The sequence below is a fragment of the Balaenoptera musculus genome, chromosome 14, assembly GCF_009873245.2.
Source record: "Balaenoptera musculus isolate JJ_BM4_2016_0621 chromosome 14, mBalMus1.pri.v3, whole genome shotgun sequence".
Classification (NCBI taxonomy): domain Eukaryota; kingdom Metazoa; phylum Chordata; class Mammalia; order Artiodactyla; family Balaenopteridae; genus Balaenoptera; species Balaenoptera musculus.
The window spans coordinates 1,704,884-1,729,282 of NC_045798.1; the positions used below are offsets into that span (position 1 = coordinate 1,704,884).

Below are 24,399 nucleotides of genomic sequence, written 5' to 3' on the forward strand. Positions count from 1 at the left end.
CAGCCCGCTCCAGCCTCGGGGCCTTTGCACCAGCCGTTCCTCTGCAGTGAAGTCCCTTCCCAGGTCTCCCCTTAGAGAGAACTTCCCGAGCCTGAAGGAGCCCCACTTCCTCTCTGAACTGCTCTCAGGGCTCGGACGGCTGTGAAGATGTGTCTTCAGCCTTTGCATCCTCACTCGTTGTCTGCCCCCCCACCCCCCGACCAGGTGTGTTTTTATCTGTCTTGGGCGCAGCTGCGTCCTCAGAGCTGACTACGCCTGGGTGGGGTGGGCTTGCTGAGCAAATAGCTGAGGAACGAGGAACGTCCTGAGCGTAACACTGGGGTCCCTCCAAACCCGCGCCGGTCTCCTCTCACCCGGCTCGGATCCCTCCAGAAGCTCCCGTGTCCAAGGTGTACCCCTGCCCCCCACCCCCCAGGGCGCCCGGGTCCCCAGTGGGCAGCAGTGGGGATGGGGGGAGCCGGGGAGTGGGGACGGGGGGAGCCGGGGAGAGGGGACGGGGGGAGCCGGGGAAGCTGACAGCCTCCCCTGCTGATGCTCTCGCAGCCCCCCGACCAGCCAAACCTGGGAACCCCCAGGAGGAAGCCCAGGCGTGGAGGAAGAGGGGCAGATAAACTCGCGAGCATCCCCGGAGAGCGGGCCCAGCCAGGTGTGGGGAAAACGCCCTTCTCTGAGGCCCAGCAGCTCGGAGGGGAGTGTGCAAGCAGTCCCCAGTCAGCTGTCCGCCCAGACTCACGGCTCTCGTCTTATTTTTCTGTCCCGGTTCAGAAAGGGCCACGGAGGGACTGAGCTGCCGGCCTCCTCTTGGGGGGCTGCAGGGGTGCCCTCAATCTCTGACCAGATGAGGCTTCAGCCGGCAGGGAGGCAGGGGCCCCCCAGTGTTCCCACCCCGGGGGCCTCCTGCAGCCCAGCCCCACAAAGCTCTGGCTGTTTTGATATCATTTGGGGGGGTCCTCAGTTCTGGCTCTCCCCTGGCCAGAGGACAGAAAGCCTTGTGGGCTGAGGACCTTTCCAGAGCCTTCCAGGTTAGCTGAAGCCGGGTGCCCTCCAATTCCACGGCACCTCCTCTCCCCTCGCTCTTTCCCAGCGCCCAGAGCCCCCTCCCTGCGCCCCAGATTTCAAAACAAAAGGTAATCGAGGAACAGCCGCCCAGCTGTCACACACCGTGTGCAGACTCTAAATAGGGCCCGGCATTTGCCGCCTGCCGAGCGCAAGTGCCGGAAGGGAAATCGAAGTGGGCAGGGGTGGCACTGACATTTGCACAAAGCCGCCCAACCCCCTGGGCCCCGGGGGAGAGCAGAAGATGACTCACGACAGCACGGCGAAGGTGACGAGCGTGATGGTCAGGCAGAGCACGGACAGCGAGCAGCCGATGTAGCTGACGGACGAGAGCGCCACCTGGTGTCCGCGCGTGAGCTGCGCGGGAAGCAGAGCGGAGGCAGTCAGCCGCCGCCGGGTCCAGGCCCTAGAGGGGGACTGGCCCCGTGGCTAATGTGGCCCGAGCCTGATCGGGGGGCTTCAGGCTGGAAGGGGTCCCAGGGCTAATGCACAGCTGAGCACGAGGCGGCCACTGGACCGTCCGGGGTTGGTGGTGACCGCCAGTGCCTGCCTCTCCCCCTGATGCCCTGGTGTTGCCACCCACAGGGCCAGTCCTTTGGTGTTGGCCCTTGGTTCTGCGCATTTCAGACGCTCCAAATGGCTCCACCCATCACTCAGGTCCCTCCACCCGCACTGCCCCTGCGCTGCTACTGCATCCCCTCCCTTCCCCCACTGCCCCCCGCGCAGGCGGCCCGCCTGCCCCGTGCCTCTGCGCCCGGCATGTAGGGTTCCCGTAAGAGCCTGACCCATAGGCCCCGGTGCAAGTCCCAGCTGATGACCTAGGAATGAATTTTCATATGTGAAGTGCTCGGAGCAATGTAAGAGTTGGCTGGTATCCCTGATGCCCAGTAGAGCATAAACGTAGGCGGTTAAGTCAAGTGGATGCAAAGCCACAAAGGACGGGGACAGAAACGACAGCTCACCTAACAGCACAAGCCCGAACTCCAGGAGCTGGCCTCTCGAGGTCACATACATTTGACCCTGGGATCCAAGAAACTCCGTGCTCCCTAAGCCACACGCCTAGGAGACCAGCATCCCGGGAGCTTCCTGCTCCTCCGTCAGCGTCAAAGACCCAGCCTGGAGCTCGCTCTGCATTTGTGTCCAGCGCCAGACATCAAGGTCCCTCCAGCCTTGGCCAGGACACCTGGGGACCTTGGCCTCCAGCTAAACTGCCTTCTTCCCTGTTCACCGGGACTTAATTGGGAACAAAAGGAGGCAACTCTGAGGTACGGAAAAGGGCTGTTGTCCAGGACGCGGGGCCCAGGAGGCCCCACCAGGAAATGTAAGTGGGTCACAGGGAACAATTTGGGAGCCAGCCGGTCAGTTTCCGAGAACTGATAACTTAATGAGGGGTCAAGAAACACTTTCAGTCCCTGGCTGAATCCCTGGCAGGGGAGGCAGAAGCCTGGACCCAGCAGCCCTGGACATGGGGGCGGGAGGGCCCTCATGAGTAACCCCTGTCTATGCAGGAAAACAAGCTTCCTAGACAGGAGGGGCCACCAGTGCGTTCCTGCAGCGGCCTTCTCGGCAACATCCCAAGATCTGGACCCTAAAGTTCTCCATCTGCAGATAGAAAGGCCAAGCGGTGTTCTGAGCCATCACATATCTGAGGAAGGCAAATGGAAATACATTCCTAGAGCCACTTTCCTGCACTGTATTGCTTAACACTAATTCCTGAGCGATGCTGTCACTGGTCTTCTGTGAAACGATGTTTCTGGTTTTAGATAAGTTTCGGAAAAGCTGCACTCTATCTGCCTTTAAAGACTTTTGGTGACTACAAGCAACTTAAGGCTTCTGAGACTCCTTCGGGTAAATATATAGATGGAGAGAGCTATGTTAAACTTGGCATTTCTCAAACTCTTTGGGGAAGGGGAAGAGAGTACCTCTTTACTTCAAGCGATACTTTTCAGAAACGGAGAACTAAAACCAGGTGAGGGGGGCTTCCCTGGTGGCGCAGTGGTTGAGAGTCTGTCTGCCAATGCGGGGGACACGGGTTCGAGCCCTGGTCTGGGAAGATCCCACATGCCGCGGAGCAACTGGGCCCGTGAGCCACAACTACTGAGCCTGCGCGTCTGGAGCCTGTGCTCCGCAACAAGAGAGGCCGCGATAGTGAGAGGCCCGCGTACCACGATGAAGAGTGGCCCCCGCTTGCCACAACTAGAGAGGGCCCTCGCACAGAAGCGAAGACCCAACACAGCCATAAATAAAATAAATAAATAAAATTTAAAAATAAAATAGTATCTGACTACTCTTTAAAAAAAAAAAAAAAAACCAGGTGAGGAATCACTAACATTATACCAACTATGTCACCTTTCTTTGCTGTCTCATAAGACAGTTGAAAAGTCCTGTCCCACCATGACAATGATCTCTGCCTAGAGGTGGAGGGAAGTATCAGTTACCAGAGTTTATGGGCATCACAGATCATCAACTGTTCTTGGAAACTAAGGTCCACCTCTGCAGCACTCACCTAATTGAAATTAACCTAAATTACCAATGGAAATGACAGCAAATGAAGGATAGCAACATGTCAGCATCCAAGAGCTAGCCTGGCCCCCGTGACACCTTCACCCCATTGCCACTGGGACGTCCCGTTCCTAGGCTGGCCCTGAGCCCAAGTTCTCCACACGAGTCCTCGCACCCCGAAGTTGCAGCTCTTTCCACCCCTGTTCATCGCTGTACTGCCCAAACATCTCACATCCCCCCAGTGGGATGCGTCCCACTCTGATACTACTGTCACGTTTCACGGGAGAGTCTTCTTACTCCCAGAGAGACGGTGAGCTCTTCAAGGACAGAGATCACGTTCCTGAAACTTCCACTGTCTCATCAACCACAGCTCTGAGAACAGCAGGGTACTACTGAGAATGATGGTTTTCCACAGGTATTTGCTGAAGGTTTTAGGGTAGAAAGAGCCCTCAAGTCTACTCCCCTGACTCCCGCACTGATTCACCATAAAAGATGTATTTAATCTACATCACTGTTTGCATACCTCTTAGAGAGGTAATAAATCTTTACCTCCTCCACTCACAGAGCTAGGGAGCTTCCAGTAGGCTCACGTGAGAGTTCACTGCACAATGTAGAAGCTTCCAGGCGTGAGGGCTGTACCTGGCCAGCCAGACTAGCTGAAATCTTTTCCTGTTTTCTGCACACACACTCGGCCTAGAGCTTCTGATAAATGGGAGTCCAGCCCTAGCCTCAGACCCACACCTACCCAACCCTGTACCATATGCCTTCCAACCCCACCATCAGTCAACGCCACCATCAACCAACCCTATTATCAACCAATTCAACCATCAACCAACCCTATTATCAACCAATTCAACCATCAACCAATCTCACCATCAACGAACCCCACCAATCAACCAACTCTTCATCACAACTTTTACCAAACCCAACCAAAGCCAGCCTCAAGCCAGGCACGATAGGGAACACTTAAAAAATGAGATATGGCCCCTCCCTTGCTAACATCCTGGCCAGCCCGTCTTGAAATGGTTATACAGAACATAAGGCAAACTAGATTGGAAGATCATATTTTCCATGGCACTTGAATTATAAAGTGAGGCCATAAGGTAAAAATTAGAGGTGATCAAAAGGACCCTTGAAAACCCCTAAGATCCCCCATAAACTGGAGTATCCACAGTCTGTGCAGGTAACCTCATATATCATCCTTCTGTACAGTGGTCTGAATAGCACTGAGGCAGACCAAAGGAGGGACCAGGAGGAACTTGCCTGCAGAAGTCGGGGTCTTCAGACCTTTCTGGTTTAAAACAGCTGTCAAATCTACAGAGCAGAATGGTGTGTGTGTTGGTGGGGGACAATCTGAGAGACCCTGATTGCCTGAAGAGTTTACTTCCCTCTCTCTGTTTATATGAGCTTTATAACTTTAACACACGTTCAGCCCATCGGTTAGTCAGTGTATTAAGTGAACTTGCATCCTGTGTTAAACACGGCTCCGCTGTAACCTGCAGACAGCCTGTGCCTTGTGAGGTTGGATGGGCGGGGGTGTGGGCTTCACACAGGCCCCGACACACGGCGGGAAGTGGACGGAGAGGACGGGAGAGGGTCTCCCGGCCCGGAAGCAGCGTGCGCTCTAAGCGGTGAGGTCCGCCGAGACGGGAGTTGTCTGTCTTGCTCGTGTCGGGATCCCCAGCATCTAACAGAGGACTGGCAAACTCCAGATGCTCCAGAGGTGAACCAAGATCAGAATGCCTGTCTGGGGTAGTGGGGCATTCACAGAAGAGTGGATGGTCAAGAGGGGAAGAGCGGAGCTGCCTTTACTGGGCACCTGCTGCATGCGGGCACTGAACCCGCAGAGCAGCCTGCGGCCATCCTGGTCATCACGATGAGGAAACGTGACTGCCCAGCGCTGCACAGCTGGCAAAGCAGTGCTGACCCCAGAAGGCCTGGGCCCCCCTCTGCATCAAGCACGTATTAAGCACCCACTGTGTGCCAAGCCTGGGGCTTGCACTGCGGTGGGGAAAGCAGATAGTGAGCAAAGGCATAAACAGATAAATACATGAGTGAGGAAATAAGGATGCTAGTTCTGAGACTGACCAGGCTGTGATGGACACAGAGGCCGTGGTGAGGTGATGGGTGGGGGACGGGGAGGGGGGCCCAGACCTGAGAGTCACGCTGGGTCCTCCCTCTCCCCTCAGAGCCCACCCTCACCCAGTCCTGTGGGTTCCTCAGCTGACATGTAGCTATGCATCCCTCTTTCTCCCCAGTTTCCGAGCCTCTGCCTTAACCTCCTCCAGCCCCTGGACCCCCTCACCGCTCCCCATTTCAGCCAAGTCGCCACTCAGCACACATGGCTCCCAGCTTACCCGCCTCCTGGGCACCCCTGCACCTAGAATGAAATCCACATTCCCTCCCAGGGTCTCCAAGGCCCCCGAGTGATCAGCCCCGCCTGCACCTCTGCCTCACCACCTTAGTCGCTCTGGCAGGAGGGTCCACGCCTCTGGAAAGATTCAGCAGAGGGGACTGAACATAGGAAGTAGGTGTAGAAGTGTGGGAAACCCTGAAAAAGGAGATGATGGTGAGGGTCCCCAGAGGACAGCCGCAGCAAGAGCCTCCGCCCTCGTAGGGTGGGAAGGACAATGGGAAGGGGAGATGTGAGCAGAGCTGGGGCCACTGGCAGAGCTGGAAACACAACAGGCCTGTCCCATGAGCTGAGGTCGGCGGCGGAGGGGGGGTACAGCAGGAGCAGGGACCACGGAGGTGACACAGGCAGCGTCAGGAGCCTCTGAGCGGCAGCAGAGGTGTATCACTTCGTGCCTGGCTCTCACTGGCTGGACTTGGCAGGAACCAGTCGTCAAGGGAACCTGCGCCCGAGCAGAGCGAAGGACAAGTGGGGACACGTCTGAGCGCATGCAGCCCACTCGCCGGATCAGCCCGGGTGCGGATGCTCTCAGCCCCTCGCTGCCCCTGGACCCCGTGTTCCGTTCCCTCTGCTTCTGCCACCCCACCCCCAGCTCTCCGCCAGGCCGGCTCCGTCCTGCCTCTGGTCTCCCCTCCTGCTGGGATCCAGGTGGAGCTTGCCCTCCGCGGGGCGGCTGAGCCACGCGCCCTCCTTCAGCCCCTGGGCAGCCGGGGGTGTGGCGACAGTCCCTGGGCTTAACAACCTGCAGGTTCTGCGGGCCACACCCGCTGCGCTGAGTCCAGACGGCAGGTGAATCTCACATTCCAGGGGTGGAAATAAGCCCACAGCCCCAAGGACAGGCAGAGATGAGCTTCTGTCCAAAGGTCATCGGTACCAGACTGCTGGCGCCTGGTCTGGTACCCACAGCCCTGCAGTGGTGCATCGGGTGGGATTTCTCCCCGCGGGATGCATGAAGACTTGGCGCCGATGTCTTTCAAAAGATGTCAGTGACTTGCCTTCCTCAGGCTGGTTACCTCATCAAAGGAGCCAGCGGGGGCGAGGACGGAGCCCCTTCACCCCCTTGTTACCCAGACCAGCCTCCTGGAGATGCCTCACCATCTCCCCTCCGCCCCCCAGCTTGTGTGCCAGCCTCACCATCTCCCGTCCGCCCCCCAGCTTGTGTGCCGGTCTGGGGCCGGCTAGGAAAACAGTAACCGCTTCAGCCTCTCAAAGATTTGGAGACTTAATTCAGGGCAGTGTTCACAAAGGGGAGAGGGGAACAGAGATGCCACGGGGACGATGGCGCGACCCAGGCATCAATTAATCACAGCAGGAAGCCACCTGCTTGGCCCATGGTCACCTGGGGAAGCCAGGGCCACGGGCTGGAGGAGCTGCCCAGCGGGAGGCTGCAAAGACAAGGCCAGGAAAGCCGCCTGAGGCTCGCGAGAGAGGATGGGCACGGGGCCTCACCGCCTTCCCCTCCCACCTCCTACCAGAGCCCCAAGGGGCAGGGACCTGGGAAGCCAGCCAGCAGTGGTCAGCCCTGCGATGCAGAGCCCAGCAGGGGAAGGGGTGGGTCTGAGAGCAAAGGCCCGGGACCTGGACAAGACTGGGGTCCTGGGGAACGGATCTCTCCTGCGTCCAGCTCCTTGGTGGGAGCCGCGGAGCCGCCGGCCCTGCCCCTGAGGCTGCCGGCCCCCAAGACACTAACCGGAAGCTGTGTGACCTCCAGCTTTATACATGGGGGTGGGACGGGGGTAACGCGACACTGAGACTGCAAGGCACGTACAGCCTCTGTTGGGGGAGGCGTGTGGACAACGGGAGGATGTGGACCCAAGACACCCGTCACCCCAACACTCTCTGCACGGAGGCGGGGCTGGAGCAGACACACCCCCCCCCATAAATGGTGGCTTCAAGCATCTATGAAAAGCTAAAGCCTCGCGCTGCTTGACCCCGCACGGCCACTGTGGTGAGTTCTCCTACAGACGCGCTCACAGTGAAGGGAAGGGAGTCTGCACACAGATATTTATTGTTCACAGCAGCCAAAGACTGCCGTCACCTGATGTTGACCCGCAGAGAAGTCACGGGGTGGGCGGGGCGAGGCACGCAGTGGTGAAAATGAGTGAGGTAGGTCCGCGCAGACAGGGATGGACCAGTCACCAGGATACGTCTTTCAGAAGCACACAACAGTCTTTACAGCACGCAGCACTGTGTTGAAGGAACAGGGGGTGACACGGAGACTGTCTCTGAGGTGACAGAGCCAGCCGCTGCTCCAGGCAGGGCCCTGGGAGACCCAGGATGGAGGGGGGAGCCGGCGTGCTCAACTCTGCCTTCTGTGTTGTTGCATTTTTCCCACGTGGTGTAGCATCTTTACAGCAAACACACCCCAAGGAATTGGCCCTGGCTTCACCTCAGTCCGGCAAGGAGCCCTTGGGCTCCTGTAGGGCTCCTCACCCCTGACACAGGGGGTGGCAGCTTATCAGAGATGGTTCCCCTTTGCCCCTTTTTCCACCACCATGCGGAGATCCATAATGCTTACGACAAAAAATGTGGAATCTACCCGATCTGGGTCATAACACACTTCAGTCCCCGACTCAGTCCTCCAGGCCAGAGCTGACCGCCCTGAACCACTGTGGAGCCCTTGGCCTCCCTGCCCTACCCTCTATCCCTCTCTCTCCCGTCTCCCTCCCTCTGGGGGGCTGCACATCAGTCCTTGGATCCTCAGGATGGAGACGCCCCAGCTCCACCCTGGCTCATTCCCGGCGTCCTCGCTCCTGGCCACCATGCTCACACCCCAACCCCACGGAGGGCGCTCTCGATCCTGAGGGCAGCCCTGAGAGAGGACCCCTCGGGGACCCCGCTGCCAGCTTCCCGTGCAGCTCAAGCCACGTCACAGCTCCAGAGCAGATGCTTCTCAGAAGATTCTAGGATAAATGAAGCAGTGGCTGCTTTTCCCCTGAAGTAGAAGCCTGAGTCTGGGTGGAGGACTGGGGGATAATGAAATTGGCCGGGGGGGGGAGTCCTGACCCCACAGAGAGGCACTGTTCCCAGGACAGCAGGGCTGGGCCGATGCCAAGCTGATACCCCACGGCACCAGGCTGCTGTCTCCTGCGCCTAACGTCTGCTCCTACCGCCTCAGCCCGTTCCTACCAGTCCCAGGTGGTCGTAGTGCCTGCACGCCTGGGGTTCTAGTGGGGAGAGAGGGGATGGCAGGCAGGGCCCAGCCCCAGAGCTCAGCCAACATGCCCACCCCAGAGAGGCAGCAAGGCAAGGACTCAGGGAAAGAGCCCGAGGAAGCCCTGGAGGGAGACAGGAGGGAGAGAGATGGGAGGGGCAGGGGAGGGGGGAGAGGAGGGAGAGAGATGGGAGGGGCAGGGGAGGGGGAGGCAGGAGGGAGAGAGATGGGAGGGGCAGGGGAGGGGGAGGCAGGAGGGGGAGGCAGGAGGGAGAGAGATGGGAGGGGCAGGAGGGAGAGAGATGGGAGGGGCAGGAGGGGGAGAGATGGGAGGGGCAGGGGAGGGGGAGACAGGAGGGGGAGAGATGGGAGGGGCAGGGGAGGGGGGAGAGGAGGGAGAGAGATGGGAGGGGCAGGGGAGGGGGAGGCAGGAGGGAGAGAGATGGGAGGGGCAGGAGGGGGAGAGATGGGAGGGGCAGGGGAGGGGGAGGCAGGAGAGAGAGAGATGGGAGGGGCAGGAGGGAGAGAGATGGGAGGGGCAGGGGAGGGGGGAGAGGAGGGAGAGAGATGGGAGGGGCAGGGGAGGGGGAGGCAGGAGGGAGAGAGATGGGAGGGGCAGGAGGGAGAGAGATGGGAGGGGCAGGGGAGGGGGAGAGGAGGGAGAGAGATGGGAGGGGCAGGGGAGGGGGGAGAGGAGGGAGAGAGATGGGAGGGGCAGGAGGGAGAGAGATGGGAGGGGCAGGGGAGGGGGAGGCAGGAGGGAGAGAGATGGGAGGGGCAGGAGGGAGAGAGATGGGAGGGGCAGGAGGGGGAGAGATGGGAGGGGCAGGGGAGGGGGAGACAGGAGGGGGAGAGATGGGAGGGGCAGGGGAGGGGGGAGAGGAGGGAGAGAGATGGGAGGGGCAGGGGAGGGGGAGGCAGGAGGGAGAGAGATGGGAGGGGCAGGAGGGAGAGAGATGGGAGGGGCAGGAGGGGGAGAGATGGGAGGGGCAGGGGAGGGGGAGGCAGGAGGGAGAGAGATGGGAGGGGCAGGAGGGAGAGAGATGGGAGGGGCAGGAGGGAGAGAGATGGGAGGGGCAGGAGGGGGAGAGATGGGAGGGGCAGGGGAGGGGGAGGCAGGAGGGAGAGAGATGGGAGGGGCAGGAGGGAGAGAGATGGGAGGGGCAGGAGGGAGAGAGATGGGAGGGGCAGGAGGGGGAGAGATGGGAGGGGCAGGGGAGGGGGAGGCAGGAGGGAGAGAGATGGGAGGGACACGGGAGGCGGAGACAGGAGGGGGAGAGATGGGAGGGGCAGGGGAGGGGGAGGCAGGAGGGAGAGAGATGGGAGGGGCAGGGGAGGGGGGAGGGGGGAAGGGAGGCACTCTCTGCACCTCTCCAGTGCCCCGCTCAGCACCGTCCCAGGCTCTCCGGAGAGGCTGGTGAGATTCACTCCGTGGACATGGATGGTGGGGGGTCCGAAGAGGAAGTTCCTGGTCCGAACACAGCCTGGAAGGGCCTGGCTGGTGAATCAGCAGGAGGGAGAGAGCAGGTATGCAAAGCAGAGCCCAGAGGACCAGCCAGGACCCAGCGGGAGCCTGTCTGCTACCCTTTCCTACATAACTGCAGGGACCAGGGAACTGAGGAGTGACGCGGGGGGCCTTTCTGGGTCTGCAAGAGGAAGGCATTTAGGACCGGCCCCTCCGTTGCAGATACACAAGGTGAGGCATTACATCCTGGGGGGGCGGGGAATAAAGGGCAAAACAAGAGACTTTTCAGCTCCCTCCTCCCGCAGGACCCCCGTCAACAAGGAGACAGTAGTCCTGACTCCGCACCTAGAGGCTCAGGACCCTGCCGTCCTTCGGAAGAATGAAAGAAGAGGGAGAGACACCCGGCCCGGAGCTCTGATGCTGCCTGCGGGGAGGTCTGTGGTCCCCAGGCTCAGCCCTGCTCCATCCCAGTCCCCTCCCTACTCCTCTCTGATGCGGCTCCTCGGCTGCCAGGACATCCCAGGCGGTGCTAGTGCTGCCATCACTGCGGCCTCGGTCAGGCCGAGTGCCTGGGGCTGGGTGCTCAGAGCTCAGTACTCACTGCTGGGTGCTCAGAGCTCAGTACTCACTGCTGGGTGCTCAGAGCTCAGCACTTGGGCTGGGAGGTGTCTGACCCCCCCCCCACAGCTCCATGAGGAGGGGGTCCGCACCCACGTCACAGGCAGGGAAGCCAAAGCTCAGAGCGGGCCCTTGCTCAAGGTCATGCGGTGTGCTGGGGGCGGGGCCGAGTGCCCAGCTGACCCGGAAGCAGAGTGGGGCCACTGCTGGCCACACCCCAGTGATGGGGACAGAGCCACACACAGTAGGTGCCCATCAGAAGCTGCCTAAGTGACCTGCACGCTTGGAGACCCTGGAGGAGAGAACCCGCTTCCCGATGGTGAATCAAGCCCTCCGCCAGCACCGGACTAAATGCTGGCCCGGCCTGTCTGTGATACACCCACCAGGACCACAAATACAGCTCAGAGAGGGGGCATTTCACCAGCCCCAGGGCCGCCTTGTAATTAGGCTCCGGCGCCCCTCCCTGGCAGCCAGAGTCTGGGGGTGTGGCAGCCACTGGTGGGTCCTCTAACCATCAGCCCAGGCTGGACATGGGCCCTGAGAGACGGAGGAGGGGCTCCTATGAAGGTGGGACACCACCCCCTTCCCAGCCCCGCACTGCAGCTCCAGCCTCAGGAAGGCGTGGTGTGCCCCAGCCGTGCCCTTCCTTTCCCACCAGCGGCTAGATTTAGAAATGCCCAGAAGAGCCTGGAGTTTGCTTCAGGACATGGACTCCTCTGAGTCAGAGACCACAAACGCCAGTGCCTCCAGAGAGGCAGCTCATATAAATTCAGGAGGCCAGCCGGGAGCGTGCACACATACTAAACAAGTGAAGCTATTCTTCCACAAAGAGACATCTTTATCTTCCTTTCTTTTCCAACAGTTCCTCTTAGCGCGTATGTCGCTTTCCCACCGGAGAAAAGAACAAGAAGCATTTTACTGTCTTCCTAAAAGCAGAATAATGAGAGCATGATGACGAATGGCCCCTAGCGTGAGGGAGGTGATAGGGAGTGGTGGGGACTGTGGAGAACTGCAGTGAACACCCCCGCCCACAGGGAGCAGGGCTGCTCTGTCAGGAGTGGAAGCTCTGTGTGGCCAGATCGTCTTCTTCTTCTTCTTCTTCTTTTTAAGAAAACCAGAAATCCAAAATTTTAGATAATATCTCTGAGTTTTGAAATGTTGACAAATGGCAAAATGGCCATCATTTTAAAAAGTCTACAAATAACAAATGCTGGAGAGGGTGTGGAGAAAAAGGAACCCTCGTACACTGTTGGTGGGAATGTAAATTGACACAGCCACTATGGAGAACAGTATGGAGGGTCCTGAAAAAACTAAAAATAGAACTACCATACGACCCAGCAGTCCCACTCCTGGGCATATATCTGGAGAAGACTATAATTCGAAAAGATACGTGCACCCCCGTGTTCATTGCAGCACTATTTATAATGGCCAGGACAAGTCAGACAGAGAAAGACAAATACCATGTGGTATCACTCATATGTGGAATCTAAAATATTATACAAATGAACTTATCTACGAAACAGAAACAGAGACCTAGAGAACAGACTTGTGGTTGCCAAGGGGGAGGGGGTGGGGGAGGGATGAGTGGGAGGCTGGGATTAGCAGATGCAAACTCTTATATCTAGAATGGATAAACAACAGGGTTCTACTGTAGAGCACAGGGAACTATATTTAATATCCCGTGATAAACCGTAATGGAAAAGAATATGAAAAAGAACGTGAATCACTTTGCTGTATAGCAGAAATTAACATAATGTTGTAAAATGTTATTTTGTTCAATAAAATAAATTTTTAAAAATTATTTTAAAATAATGGGCTAACTGAAACACGTCCACCGGCCAAAGTCAGCCTGCAGCCACGGGCTGTGACTCTGTCTCAGGGGACCGTTCCTTCCCTGTGGCTGCCAGGCCCCCGGCCCCAGGCTCCCTGACTGATGGGAAGGCGAAGGGGCCCCTGAGGTCCAGCCTTCGCAGGTGCACCTGTCCCAGCACAGTGCTCCTGCCCCTCCCAGGACAGACGTCCAGGCCCAGGCTGCTGTCAAGGAGCGCATGAGGGAACCAGGGGCAGCCCCTGATCCCGCCTGTGCTGACTTCCCTTCCTACCTACAAATTCCACTCATAAGGCAGCCACTGCGGTTACTGCTGCTTCAACAAGAAACCCGGGGTGATGCCCGCCTGCCCCCTGCCCCGGATCCTGCCTGGAGCAGCCCACCAGAGCGGGAGCCTCTGTCCCTCGGTCCCCGGCATCCGCTGCTGGTCAGTCCTTAGAGATAAGCGAGGTCCCAGCACCCACCGGCCTCCTCTTGTGCACCTTTGGTCCCTGTGCCTGGGAGTCAGGGGTCCTGACTAAACCCGCATGCACCAGGCTTTCCGGCATCCGGGGCGGGGAGCGCTCCTGCGTTCCTCCAAGCTGCTCTCCCCTGTGGAACTGACTACCTCATGCACACACTTGTTCAGCCGGCCCCCTGCCGAACGCCAGCCGCTGGGCACCGGGAAGGAGCCACGAGCAATGCACTCTCAGACCTCAGCAACGGCCTCCCCAAGCTGCGAATTGTATTCTTCCCTTACGTGAGATCATTCCACACAAATGCATTACCGGGGGCGTATCACACAGGCCGGGGGGCTTGGTCCAGTCTCTCCCGACCCTTGTTTGACTCGCTCGGGGAGGCGGGGGTCCAAGGGCAGACCCCCGAGGCAGAAGCTGGGTGGAGAGGAGCCAGGAGAGACGGGCAGGGAGAAGCAACGCGGGCTCGGAGGAGACAGCCTGCCCAGTAGCCCAGGAAGGCACGGGCTCAACGTCAGGGAAGTAAAGGCATTCGTGCTGTTTTCATTCATTCTCTGAAAGCCCCACGGATCTGGCATCTACCTGTGATAACTGCCTTGTTGCTTTTTTTAACGTTCATGAAAACGTTCATTTTTAGCACAGCTAATTTTAAACCATTTTCAAATCGACCTTTCCTGGCGATGAGTAGATATGATTTGCTTCCATGAAGACACCCACTGACTGTGTCTAAATCTGGTGTTGCCACTGAGTGGCGACAGATCTGTAATCACAGATGCTCTGTGACCACAGTTTTCCAGCTTCCTAGACCGAGCTGCCTCTTCTCCCTCTCCCACCGGCAGGCACAAACACAACTTCCTGCTGAGTGTTTGCCCCTCTGCCCACTCCCACTGCCCAACAGACCCACCCATGTCACAGAGGAAACTGGATTTAGTCCTCGGTGGGTAAAGGGTCCATCCAGGGGCGTGACCACCAGCCTGAGCTTTGCACAGGAGGGCAGAGCTCAAGTCCAGACTCTGGTGACCTTGGGGAAGTCCCCAAACCCTCATCTGTGAGGCCCGCATGGCGAGGCCAGAAGGAGGGGAGAGACCCCCAAACAGTGCCTTTCCTGTGTTCACTGTCACCAGCAGGCACTCTGCTCTGTGACCCCCAGGACCACAACCCACCTCCAGTGACCCCAGGGCTGCCACGGCTGCAGACAGAACACCTGCCCTTCTTCTGGCTCTCGGTCTGCCCGCAGCTCACTGTAGAACAAGTCTTGTTTCCTGCGTCCCTGGAACTGCTCTCCCAAGAGGCAGTCTCACCAGTCTCCTCTGCATCTTACTTCCTGGAGAGCCATCTGTCCCACTGCCCTTCAGACCCCCAAACGTGGTCCCATCTCCACCTGCTACAGAGCACACGTTTAGAATCAGACTAACCCTAACTCGCCCTTCAAATCTGTAACAACCGGCCCAGCCACTTTCACAGGACATGAACACAAGCTTGATCTGACTTTGACAGACAAGATGCCTGACTCTAGGGTCTATTCAGAGAGAGGTCTGGGGCCAGCAGTGCCTGGGCACCGCCTGGGCCCTGTGAGCAGGGAACCACCCAGACCTGAGGAACCTAGATCAGCGTTTTCACAAGACCCGATGGTCCCTGAGCACATGGGGTTCAGGCTGCTGGTCTGCAGACATCGGACTGGCCCGGGCCACGGATACATCTCTCACACGTGGCCTAGAAAGGATAACTAATGACACATCTAAAAATCAGGAGATTTTGCACAAAACCCGTCTCCAGCTTTTCTCAATCAAAGAGGCGGCAGCTCCAGCCCGCGTGCATAGCCGCTGCCCCGTCAGCAGGGCAAGGGCTCTCAGTTCACCACACCCCCCGCGATGGCCTCCACTCCTGTCACCCCTGCAGCCTCTCGGCACCCCGGACATTTGGGTCTGAAGCTCCCTGGCGCCTGCCATGCACCAGCCTCCTTGCTGTTCATGCTCAGGCCTCGCACCCACGGCCCCCCTGCCCGGACGCCCTTCCATCTGCGTCTGCATGGCTCCCCCGCACCCCCCTGGGGTCTCTACCCATCGCCCCCCGCTCAGGAGGCCCTGCGGGGCCACCTCTGTCTTCCCGCCTGACCCTCCCACGTTTGCCCTCACAGGCCGTGTCCCCGTCTGCACTCAAGATCTTGAGCGCTGTATTTTTCCAGAATAACACCTAAAAAGCCCAGGGGTCACCTGGAGCTCAACAATTCATTGATGAATGGATGAGTGACCATAGGCTGGGCCAGCCCGCCCTCTGGGCTTCATTTTCTCCACTTGTCCAGGAGGGGGCTGGGTCACAGGACCCTCAGACTCTCCGGGCACTACTGACACAGGTGCCGCGTGGCGGCAGGGCGGTGCCTTTGCCAGGGGCCAACGTGAGTGGCTGGACGCTCCCCTGTGACACCAGAAGGATGAAGACGGAGCCACGAGGGCCGAGGCCCTGGCAGGAGGGAGGACCCGGGGCCCTGGGTGGAGGACAGAGGTGGAGGCGGGAGCCCCACAGAAGCCATGCTTCTCATCTGCCAGGGCCTGATGTGCCAGGAGATACGAGTGGCGTCAGGACCTGCAGACTAGGATAAGCAAGGGCGGCAGAGGAAGCGACTGGGTGGAGGGACCAGCAGAACCGGAGCCTCGCGCAGTCAGGGCGGCTGATGCTTGGGTCTCGCGAACAGGGACTTACTCTCCCGACTCCCAATGCACTCGGCTGTGTTGTCATCTTATTTCATTTTTCTTTAAATCACTAGCAACGGCCCACCGCACTGATCCCCCCAGCTACCAATGGTTCACAACCCAGTGTGCGCCCCGACTTAGGATTAAAGAGCTGCAGGTCAACGAGAGAAAGGTGTTTTTTTTCTGTTTTTTTGTTTTTTTGGCTGCGTCAGGTCTTAGTTTCGGCACGCGGGATCTTCGTTGAGGCATGCGGGATCTTTCATTGCAGCGCGCGGGCTTCTCTCCAGTTGTGGCGTGCAGGTTTTCTCTCTCTAGTTGTGGCGCGCGGGCTCCACAGCGCGTGGGCGCTGTAGTTTGCAGCACGCGGTCTCTTTCATTGAGGTGCGCAAGATCAGTAGTTGTGGCGTGCGGGCTTAGTTGCTCCGCGGCGTGTGGGATCTTAGCTCCCCGACCGGGGAGGGAACCCGCATCCCCTGCATTGGAAGGCGATTCATTACCACTGGACCGCCAGGGAAGTCCTGAGAAAGGGTTTTGACCGAGCACGTGGGAAGGATGGAAACGGAAAGGGAGGAGGTGCCAGTCACTCAACTGCCCCCTAAAGGTCACACCTTCAAGAAGACGCTCCCGCTGGGACTGTCTGGGGGGGTCACACCTGCCTGGACAACAGGTGCGCTGGGCGAACAGGTGGGCTTGCACCCCTCAAGTCTACGACAGAACTGCCCGCTCTGAAACTAAAAGCTGATGCGTCAACGCCTGGGCTTCATTTCACGCGTCGCCAGTTTTCCCAGGTGTAATCTAGCAACTCTTGGCGACTCGGTCTGATGGGGCTGCTGAGAAGTCTGCTCGCCCCACCCTCGCTTGAAGCTTCACCACGAGCAGAGCAAAGGGGGTCATCTGTTCAGATCGACAGTGTTGCATGTGTCCATGCGGGGAGTTTGCCGGGTGGGGGGCGGAGCAGCCCCCGTGTCCTCCTAGGGACCGCCAGGAACTCCTCTCCGAAGTCTCCATCAGTAATTCCCAGCCTGCTTGTGAAATCCGTGATACGCTTCGCGATGGAAAGGCCACCCTGCTCACCACCTTCCCCCCGCGATACGCCAACCTCGTCAGTCCTCCTGCCCTCTGCACTCCCCTTCTCAGCCTGGAATATTCCTCTCCCAGGCCTCCTAGAGACAAGACTCTGCTGGCCATTCAAATGTCACTTCCTCGGAGACAACCGCCCAGACCACACTCCCAGAAGGCGTCCTCCCTCCCCACCTACCGTCTCCTCCATCGCTCCCTCCCCACCTGCCGTCTCCTCCATCGCTCCCTCCCCACCTGCCGTCTCCTCCATCGCTCCCTCCAAGGCTCTTCCTACACTTATTGCTCTTCGAACTTACCTATTTACCTGCTAATTTGTTTATGCTCTGTCTTTCCCACTAGAATATAAACTACTCCAAAGCAGAAACGCATGGTTTTTCTTGTTTACAAATGAACCTCTGGGCCTGGCAATACCCGATAGGTATTTGTCGAATGATGGTGGATAAGGAGCCAACCCTTAGGTAAACGCCGCTTGCCATCTGGGTGTTGCTATAAGAACCACACCTTCCCTAACAAAACGGATGCAATCACGGGCTCATCAGATACCTCCTGACGCCCAGTGTGTGCAGCGCCTGGAGTACAACACCCAGGAGAACGGAGCCTGTTCATAAACACACAGACCCTGCGAGTGGACGTACCCCGAGAGGACGGCCCGCGTGACGGGAGGTGGGTTTGCCAGAGCAGGTCATGCGGCAACGGAGACCCAGCGGCCGGGGCATCTCATTGCCCGTCAGCCGCCACCTCCCTTCCCTCAGGCACATGGGGGTGGGGAGGTCAGAGCATCCTCTTGACAAGCGGCCGGTGTGCCGAGTGGCTGGAGGACGCAGCTCCACTGACGCAGGAGGAGAAAGCCCCTGCCCAGCTCCAGACCCACTGCCCCAGGTGAGAGCTCCGGCCCAGCGCCGCCACAGATCTTCAGGAGCAGCCAGAAATTCAGAGTCGTAAACATCCTCAATCTCCACAACCAGGACGGGATGAAACCGAACTTGTCTCCAGGTGCCCGACCCGCCCTGCATCTTAGGAGATCCTAGGAGAAGCCCCATCGACTCCCTGCTCTCCCACCCCCACCAGGAAAATTCAGTTTTCTTTGTGGGCCTAAGAAGCCAAGGAAGTCATCACGCCCTGGTGTCAGGGACTGGTCATAGTTCGGAGGGTCCCACCGCAGGGCATCTGCCTTTTCTTTAAGTTATTTATTTATTTTCGGCTGCGTTGGGTCTTCGTTGCGGTGCGCGGGCTTCTCATTGTGGTGGCTTCTCTTGTTGTGGAGCACGGGCTCAAGCGCTCAGGCTTCAGTAGTTGTGGCACGCAGGCTCAGTAGTTGTGGCTCATGGGCTCAGTAGTTGTGGCACGCAGGCTCAGTAGTTGTGGTTCACGGGCTCAGTAGTTGTGGCTCGTGGGCTCAGTAGTTGTGGCTCGCAGGCTCTAGAGCACAGGCTCAGTAGTTGTGGCGCACGGGCTTAGCTGCTCCGCGGCATGTGGGATCTTCCCGGACCAGGGCTCGAACTCGTGTCCCCTGCACTGGCAGGCGGATGTCTAACCATTGTGCCACCAGGGAAGCCCCACATCTGCATTTTTAAAGAGCACTCTGTCTTCTCCTACAAGCTACGCCTCCCTCGAACCACAGAAGTTAACCTCTAGTTCTTAGTGCTGACCAAGCCTAGTAGGCAATAAAGATTAGATATTCTGAAGCAGAGAAACCCAACCAGGAGGGGCCTCTTCCATCCTTAACCTGAGGATAGACGTCCTCGTTTGGAGAGGAGGATGCAGGGGGCGGTCGGAAATCCCCTCCCCCACCTCAGGGCTCACTCCCGCTGGGGCTGGAAGTCAGGTCCCTCAGAAACAGGTCCAGGGCCCCGTCTGCAGCCCAGGGTCTCCTGTCTCACAGCAGAAATGCTCCGAGGACACGGCGTGGCCACCCTGGACATAGATGCAGCTGTATGCCACCCCCGGTGACACTTTCTCTGGACATCCAGGCACACTGCTTATAGCCGAGGACCTCGCTCTGCTGGACACGCCCATGGCACAGGGAGGGTTTCACAGCCCAGTGACCAAAGACAGAAAACGCGGCCATGACCACCTCCTAGGCGGCACGTGCATCCTCGAGAGGGACCCAGGGTCTGCACAGGTGCTGGCTGAGGAAACCTGGAGCACAGGAGCTTTTGTCAAAGAAGCGGAGCGTCATGGATGTCCCCAACCACCGGGCATCCCTACCTGCGCAGGCTCCCATCTGCCCGGCTGCGGCTGAAGCCCCGGCGCTGACGACGAAGCCCTGCCACCCGGCCCCCACCGCAGGCTGACGGAGAGAGGGCACCTCCTCGCGGTCCCAGAGCCCCTCCCCGCCTGGCGCTTACCTCCAGCGGGGCCACCTGCATCAGGATGGCGAAGTTGGTGAGGTGCGTGCAGCGGCAGACAGAGTAGCTGAGGGTCCCTTCGGTGAGAGCGCAGCCCTGGTTCGACCAGATGCCTTCTCCGGAGCTGAGGACACAGGAGGAACCGTCAGTGGGAAGCAAAGCCCACCCGTGGGCCGAGAAAGCGTTCTCGCCACCAGGCTGACGAGACTAGGGTGTTTCTGGTGTTGATGAGGCCCCACGAAACAAGCACCTCTTTCCTTCCGGGAGGGGAAAGCGGCATAACCACTTTGGCCCAATCACTTTGCAAAACACCTGGTCCAACGTCCAATAAATATGAAGTGTCTACTGGCCATCTGTATGTCTTCTTTGGAGAAACGTCTATTTAGATTTTCTGACCATTGTTTGATTGGGTTGGTTTTGTTGTTCTTGTTGTTATTGAGTTGTATGGGCCCTTTGTATATTTTGGAAATTAAGCCCTCGTCAGTTGCATCATTTGCAAATATTCTCTCCCATTCCGTAGGCTGTCTTTTCATTTTGTTGATGGTTTCCTGTGCTGGGCATTTACCCAGACAAAACTCTAATTCAGAAAGATCCATGCATCCCAATGTTCACAGCAGCATTGTTCACAATAGCCAAGACATGGACGTAACCGAAATGTCCATCGACAGAGGAATGGATAAAGGAGATGTGGCACGTATATACAATGGAATACTACTCAGCCATAAAATAGAATGAACTAATGCCATTTGTAGCAACATGGATGGACCTAGAGATTATCATACTAAGCGAAGTTAAGTCAGAAAGACAGAGACCAATCCCATATATCACTTATATGTGGAATCTAAAATATGACACAAATGAACCTATCTATGAAAGAGAAACAGACTCACACACATAGAGAACAGACTTGTGGTTGCCAAGGGGGAGGGAGTTGGGGGAAGGATGGAGTGGGAGTTTGCGGTCAGCAGATGCAAGCTATTATATATAGAATGGATAAACAACAAGGCCCTACTGTATAGCACAGGGAACTATATTCAATATCTTGTGACAAAACAGAATGGAAAAGAATATGAAAAAGAATATATATATGTATAACTGAATCACTTTGCTGTACAGAAGAGATTAACACAACATTGTAAATCAACTGTATTTCAATAAAATCTAGAAAACGTGAAGTGTGCGGGCCCTGCAACCCAGCAATCCCACTTCTAGAGAATTCTGAGCTCTGTGCACAGGGACGCGCCTGGGGTACTTACTGAATGATGTGTGATACTAGAGAACATTTTAAAGTTACCTAATGTCCACCTCGGGGACCTGGATAAAATTTGGTAGGGTATATACATCAGTCAAAAGCAGCATGTATCCATATGGATTAAACACAGAAACTTAATATACAATGTTGAATGCGTAATAATGATGTAAGGGCATGACACGAAAGAAGATCATATATTTTCTATGAACATAACCATAAATTATAGATAACTTATTGAGAAAACTCCCCACAGAGAGGGCAAGAGACCAGAATAAGATATAAAAGTCTTTTACATGTTTGCTTTTTTATAATTTTTTAAAGGATAATGTTTTGACGTATTACTTGCTTTATTTCTTAAAGTATAAACCAAGACAAAAATGACTTGAAGCAAAAACGCACAAATGTTAACTGTGGTCATTCTTGTGGTAAGAATATGAGCGACTACAATTTTCTTCCCTGTATCTCTCTATATTTTCAAATTCAAAAAAAAGGATGCTTAGGGCTTCCCTGGTGGCGCAGTGGTTGGGAGTCTGCCTGCCAATGCAGGGGACGCGGGTTCGGGCCCTGGTCTGGGAGGATCCCACATGCCGCGGAGCGGCTGGGCCCGTGGGCCACAATTGCTGAGCCTGCGCGTCTGCAGCCTGTGCTCCGCAACGGGAGAGCCTGCGATAGTGAGAGGCCCGCGCACCGCGATGAGGAGTGGCCCCCGCTTGCCACAACTGGAGAAAGCCCTCGCACAGAAACGAGGACCCAACACAGCCATAAATAAATAAATAAAAATTTAAAAAAAAAAAAAAAAAAGGATGCTTAAATGGCTCTTCCCAGAAATTGCAACTTTGAGTGATCAGCAAAGACAAATCTTTGCTTCGGCCAAAGGCAGGGGCCCCTGGGGAAAGCTTTTATAAAGCTGAAGAAATTTAAAGGCTCTAGGTTTCTCTTTGCTGTACATTCAGTTTTCACGGCAATGTCAGCCATGGATGAGAAACGTGGCCGTCCCAGAGGGGTGATGGATAAAGACAGTCCTGCCCCGCTCCTGCGGTGTTCTGTGAACAAAGCACACACTAGCGGCATCTTTATTTTCATCCCTGAGGCAGAGGGTGTCCCTGCGAGGATGCTGTGTGATTGTAACTCTCGGGAGCTTGGGCAGCGTGGAACCCGAGGGTGAGGTGGGAAGGGTCGTCTGGAGGTGGCTCAGGGGTGGCACTGAGCCTGATGGCCGAGGCTCGGGGACAGCGGCTTCAGAGGCAGTGTTTGTGATGAGTGAGGTGGGGAGCATTTAGCAGAGACCAGAGAGCACAGCCAGGACCACTCGAACCTACCAGTTTTCAGGAGCAACCCCCCAATAACGTCAGGATAAAAGGGCCTTAAAGATGGGCACGTCCTGCCCCACCCTGCCACCTGTTAGGGCTAACCTGTCCCTGGTCCTTGAGGAGAACCAGCGACACCGGCTGCTGGGTTGTATGTGACCTTTGTCCATGGAATGTATGAACGCCACACTTGAAGTAGAGGGTGACCTGAGAACTAGCGGGCACGAATTCGGGGAGCGTGGTCCTAGGATGTAACATGTCCCCTCTGCTGGCACCAAGAGTGACTGCGAATTAAAAACCATGAAAGTCACATTTTCCCAAATGGAGCCACGAAGCCGTGACGATGTCTTCATTAACCAGGGGAGCTGAGCCCCGCGTGGCATCACCTCTGTGTGCAGGGAAAGATCCGCGTCCCAGGGAGCCCGCGGAAACAAGAAGCCTGGTTCCCCGACTTGTGAATAAATAAATCTTCCATGGCAGCCAGGTCAAGAGATATCAAATAACAGGAAAATATGTGTCTTACCCTGTGACCTAGGAAGTTGGCATCTGAGCAGAAAACTGCTCTTTCACATGCATAAATGGAATGTGTGTGTATAAATAAGAAAAAATACTACATGTTGGTGAAAAGAGATGTGGGCAGAACACAAAATAAGGATGGCGGAATGATGCAAGAAACATGGAACTAAACAACACCATATATTTCCCAGGAACATAAATATAAAACATGCATAAATTTTCAAAAAATACACAAAAAACATCTCCCCACTGTGGCTACTACAGGCAAGAGGAGAGATCAGGATAAGATCTAAAGGTCCAACGGGACAAAAGCTTTTTTCATAATGTTTTCTTTTTTAAAAGAATAATGTTTTGATATATTGCTTCTATCATTTGTTAAAGTGTAAGTCTAGGGAAAAAAAGTGACCCAGAATTCTAAGCTCAGTGAGAATATCTTTCAAAAATAAAAGTCTGCTGAACTTACTGCCAGCAGACTCACACTACAAGAAAAGTTACAGGAATATACCAGATGGAAACTGTGAATCTACACAAAGAAATGAAATAGCTGGAGATGGAAAAAAATGAAGGGAAATATGCAATTATTATTTTCTTAGTTTGAATTGCTTTAGAGGATAACTAACTTTCTAAAGCAAAAATCCTAGCAATGTATTGTGCATTTCTGGCATCTGTAAAGGTAAAATGTACAACAAGAAGAGTGCAAAGGATGGGCAAGAAGAATTGTGAAAAGATTGTTGTAATGTCTCAGAATACATGTGTGGTGGTATAAAATATTATTGGAAGGTAGACACGGATGAATTAAAGATATATATACTCTAAGCCCCAGGGCAACCACTACAAAAAAATTAAAAGGAAGTATGCACCAGAAGTCAATAGCAGAGATAAAGTGGCATCAAAAATACACACAAAAAGACCAACTAGTGGGGTGGGATAGGGAGGGTGGGAGGGAGACGCAAGAGGGAGGAGATATGGGGATACATGTATATGTATAGCTGATTCACTTTGTTATACAGCAGAAACTAACACACCATTGTAAAGCAATTATACTCCAATAAAGATGTTAAAAAAAAAATACACACAAAAATCCAACTGGAGTAAGAAAAAGAGAATACAAGAAGCAAAAAAATAAAAGTAGATCATAACCTGGACAGACGTGTGACCGAGCGTGGACACCCTGGGCCCCCTCCCTCCCCTCCTCTGCTCCCTCCTCGCCCCGGGACCCGCCCACGCAGATAGTACCTGAAGTCCAGGAAGGCGCAATACAGGAAGATTCGGTTGCTCTCATTGGTAGCCTCGATGTACTGCCTTTGAGTCTGAAATGACAGAGGATGGATACGCCTCATGATCCAGCCGGAGAAGCCAAGCTGCCAAAACTGATGTGAGAGCCGCACCCTCACAGCCCACAAGACCCCACGAGGTTGGCAATACACAAAGCCCTTGACCTTCCATCGCAACCCCTGTGGTCGGAGAGGGCAGGTCACCCCATCTCTCTCCCGGCTCTCCTTTGCCAGGGCTCCCGCCTCAGGGCCTTTGCACTTGCTGTGCTCCCGCCTCAGGGCCTTTGCACTTGCTGTGTCCTCCCTCTAGAAAGCTCTCCCCCAAGACAACGACGTGGCTCCCTCCCCCCCTCCCGGCCTTCTCCTCAGGAGACCCTGCCGGCTCATTCAAAACAATACCAACCTGCCCATTCCTCTTACCGCGTTTTTTCATAGCACTGA

The 24,399-nt window shown here is 56.2% G+C and overlaps 1 protein-coding gene across 3 annotated transcripts in view; it reads right to left on the reverse strand.

Moving 5' to 3' along the window:
* ADGRD1 (adhesion G protein-coupled receptor D1) overlaps positions 1-24,399 on the reverse strand; it is a 150,113-nt gene that overhangs the window by 31,358 nt on the left and 94,356 nt on the right. For all 3 annotated transcript variants that reach the window (XM_036824041.1, XM_036824042.1, XM_036824040.1), the window contains 3 exons: positions 23,921-23,994; positions 19,610-19,733; positions 1,310-1,413 (listed from right to left, as the gene is read on the reverse strand). In XM_036824041.1, coding sequence (XP_036679936.1) covers positions 1,310-1,413; positions 19,610-19,733; positions 23,921-23,994 — 302 coding nt within the window. The remainder of the gene's footprint in view (positions 1-1,309; positions 1,414-19,609; positions 19,734-23,920; positions 23,995-24,399) is intronic.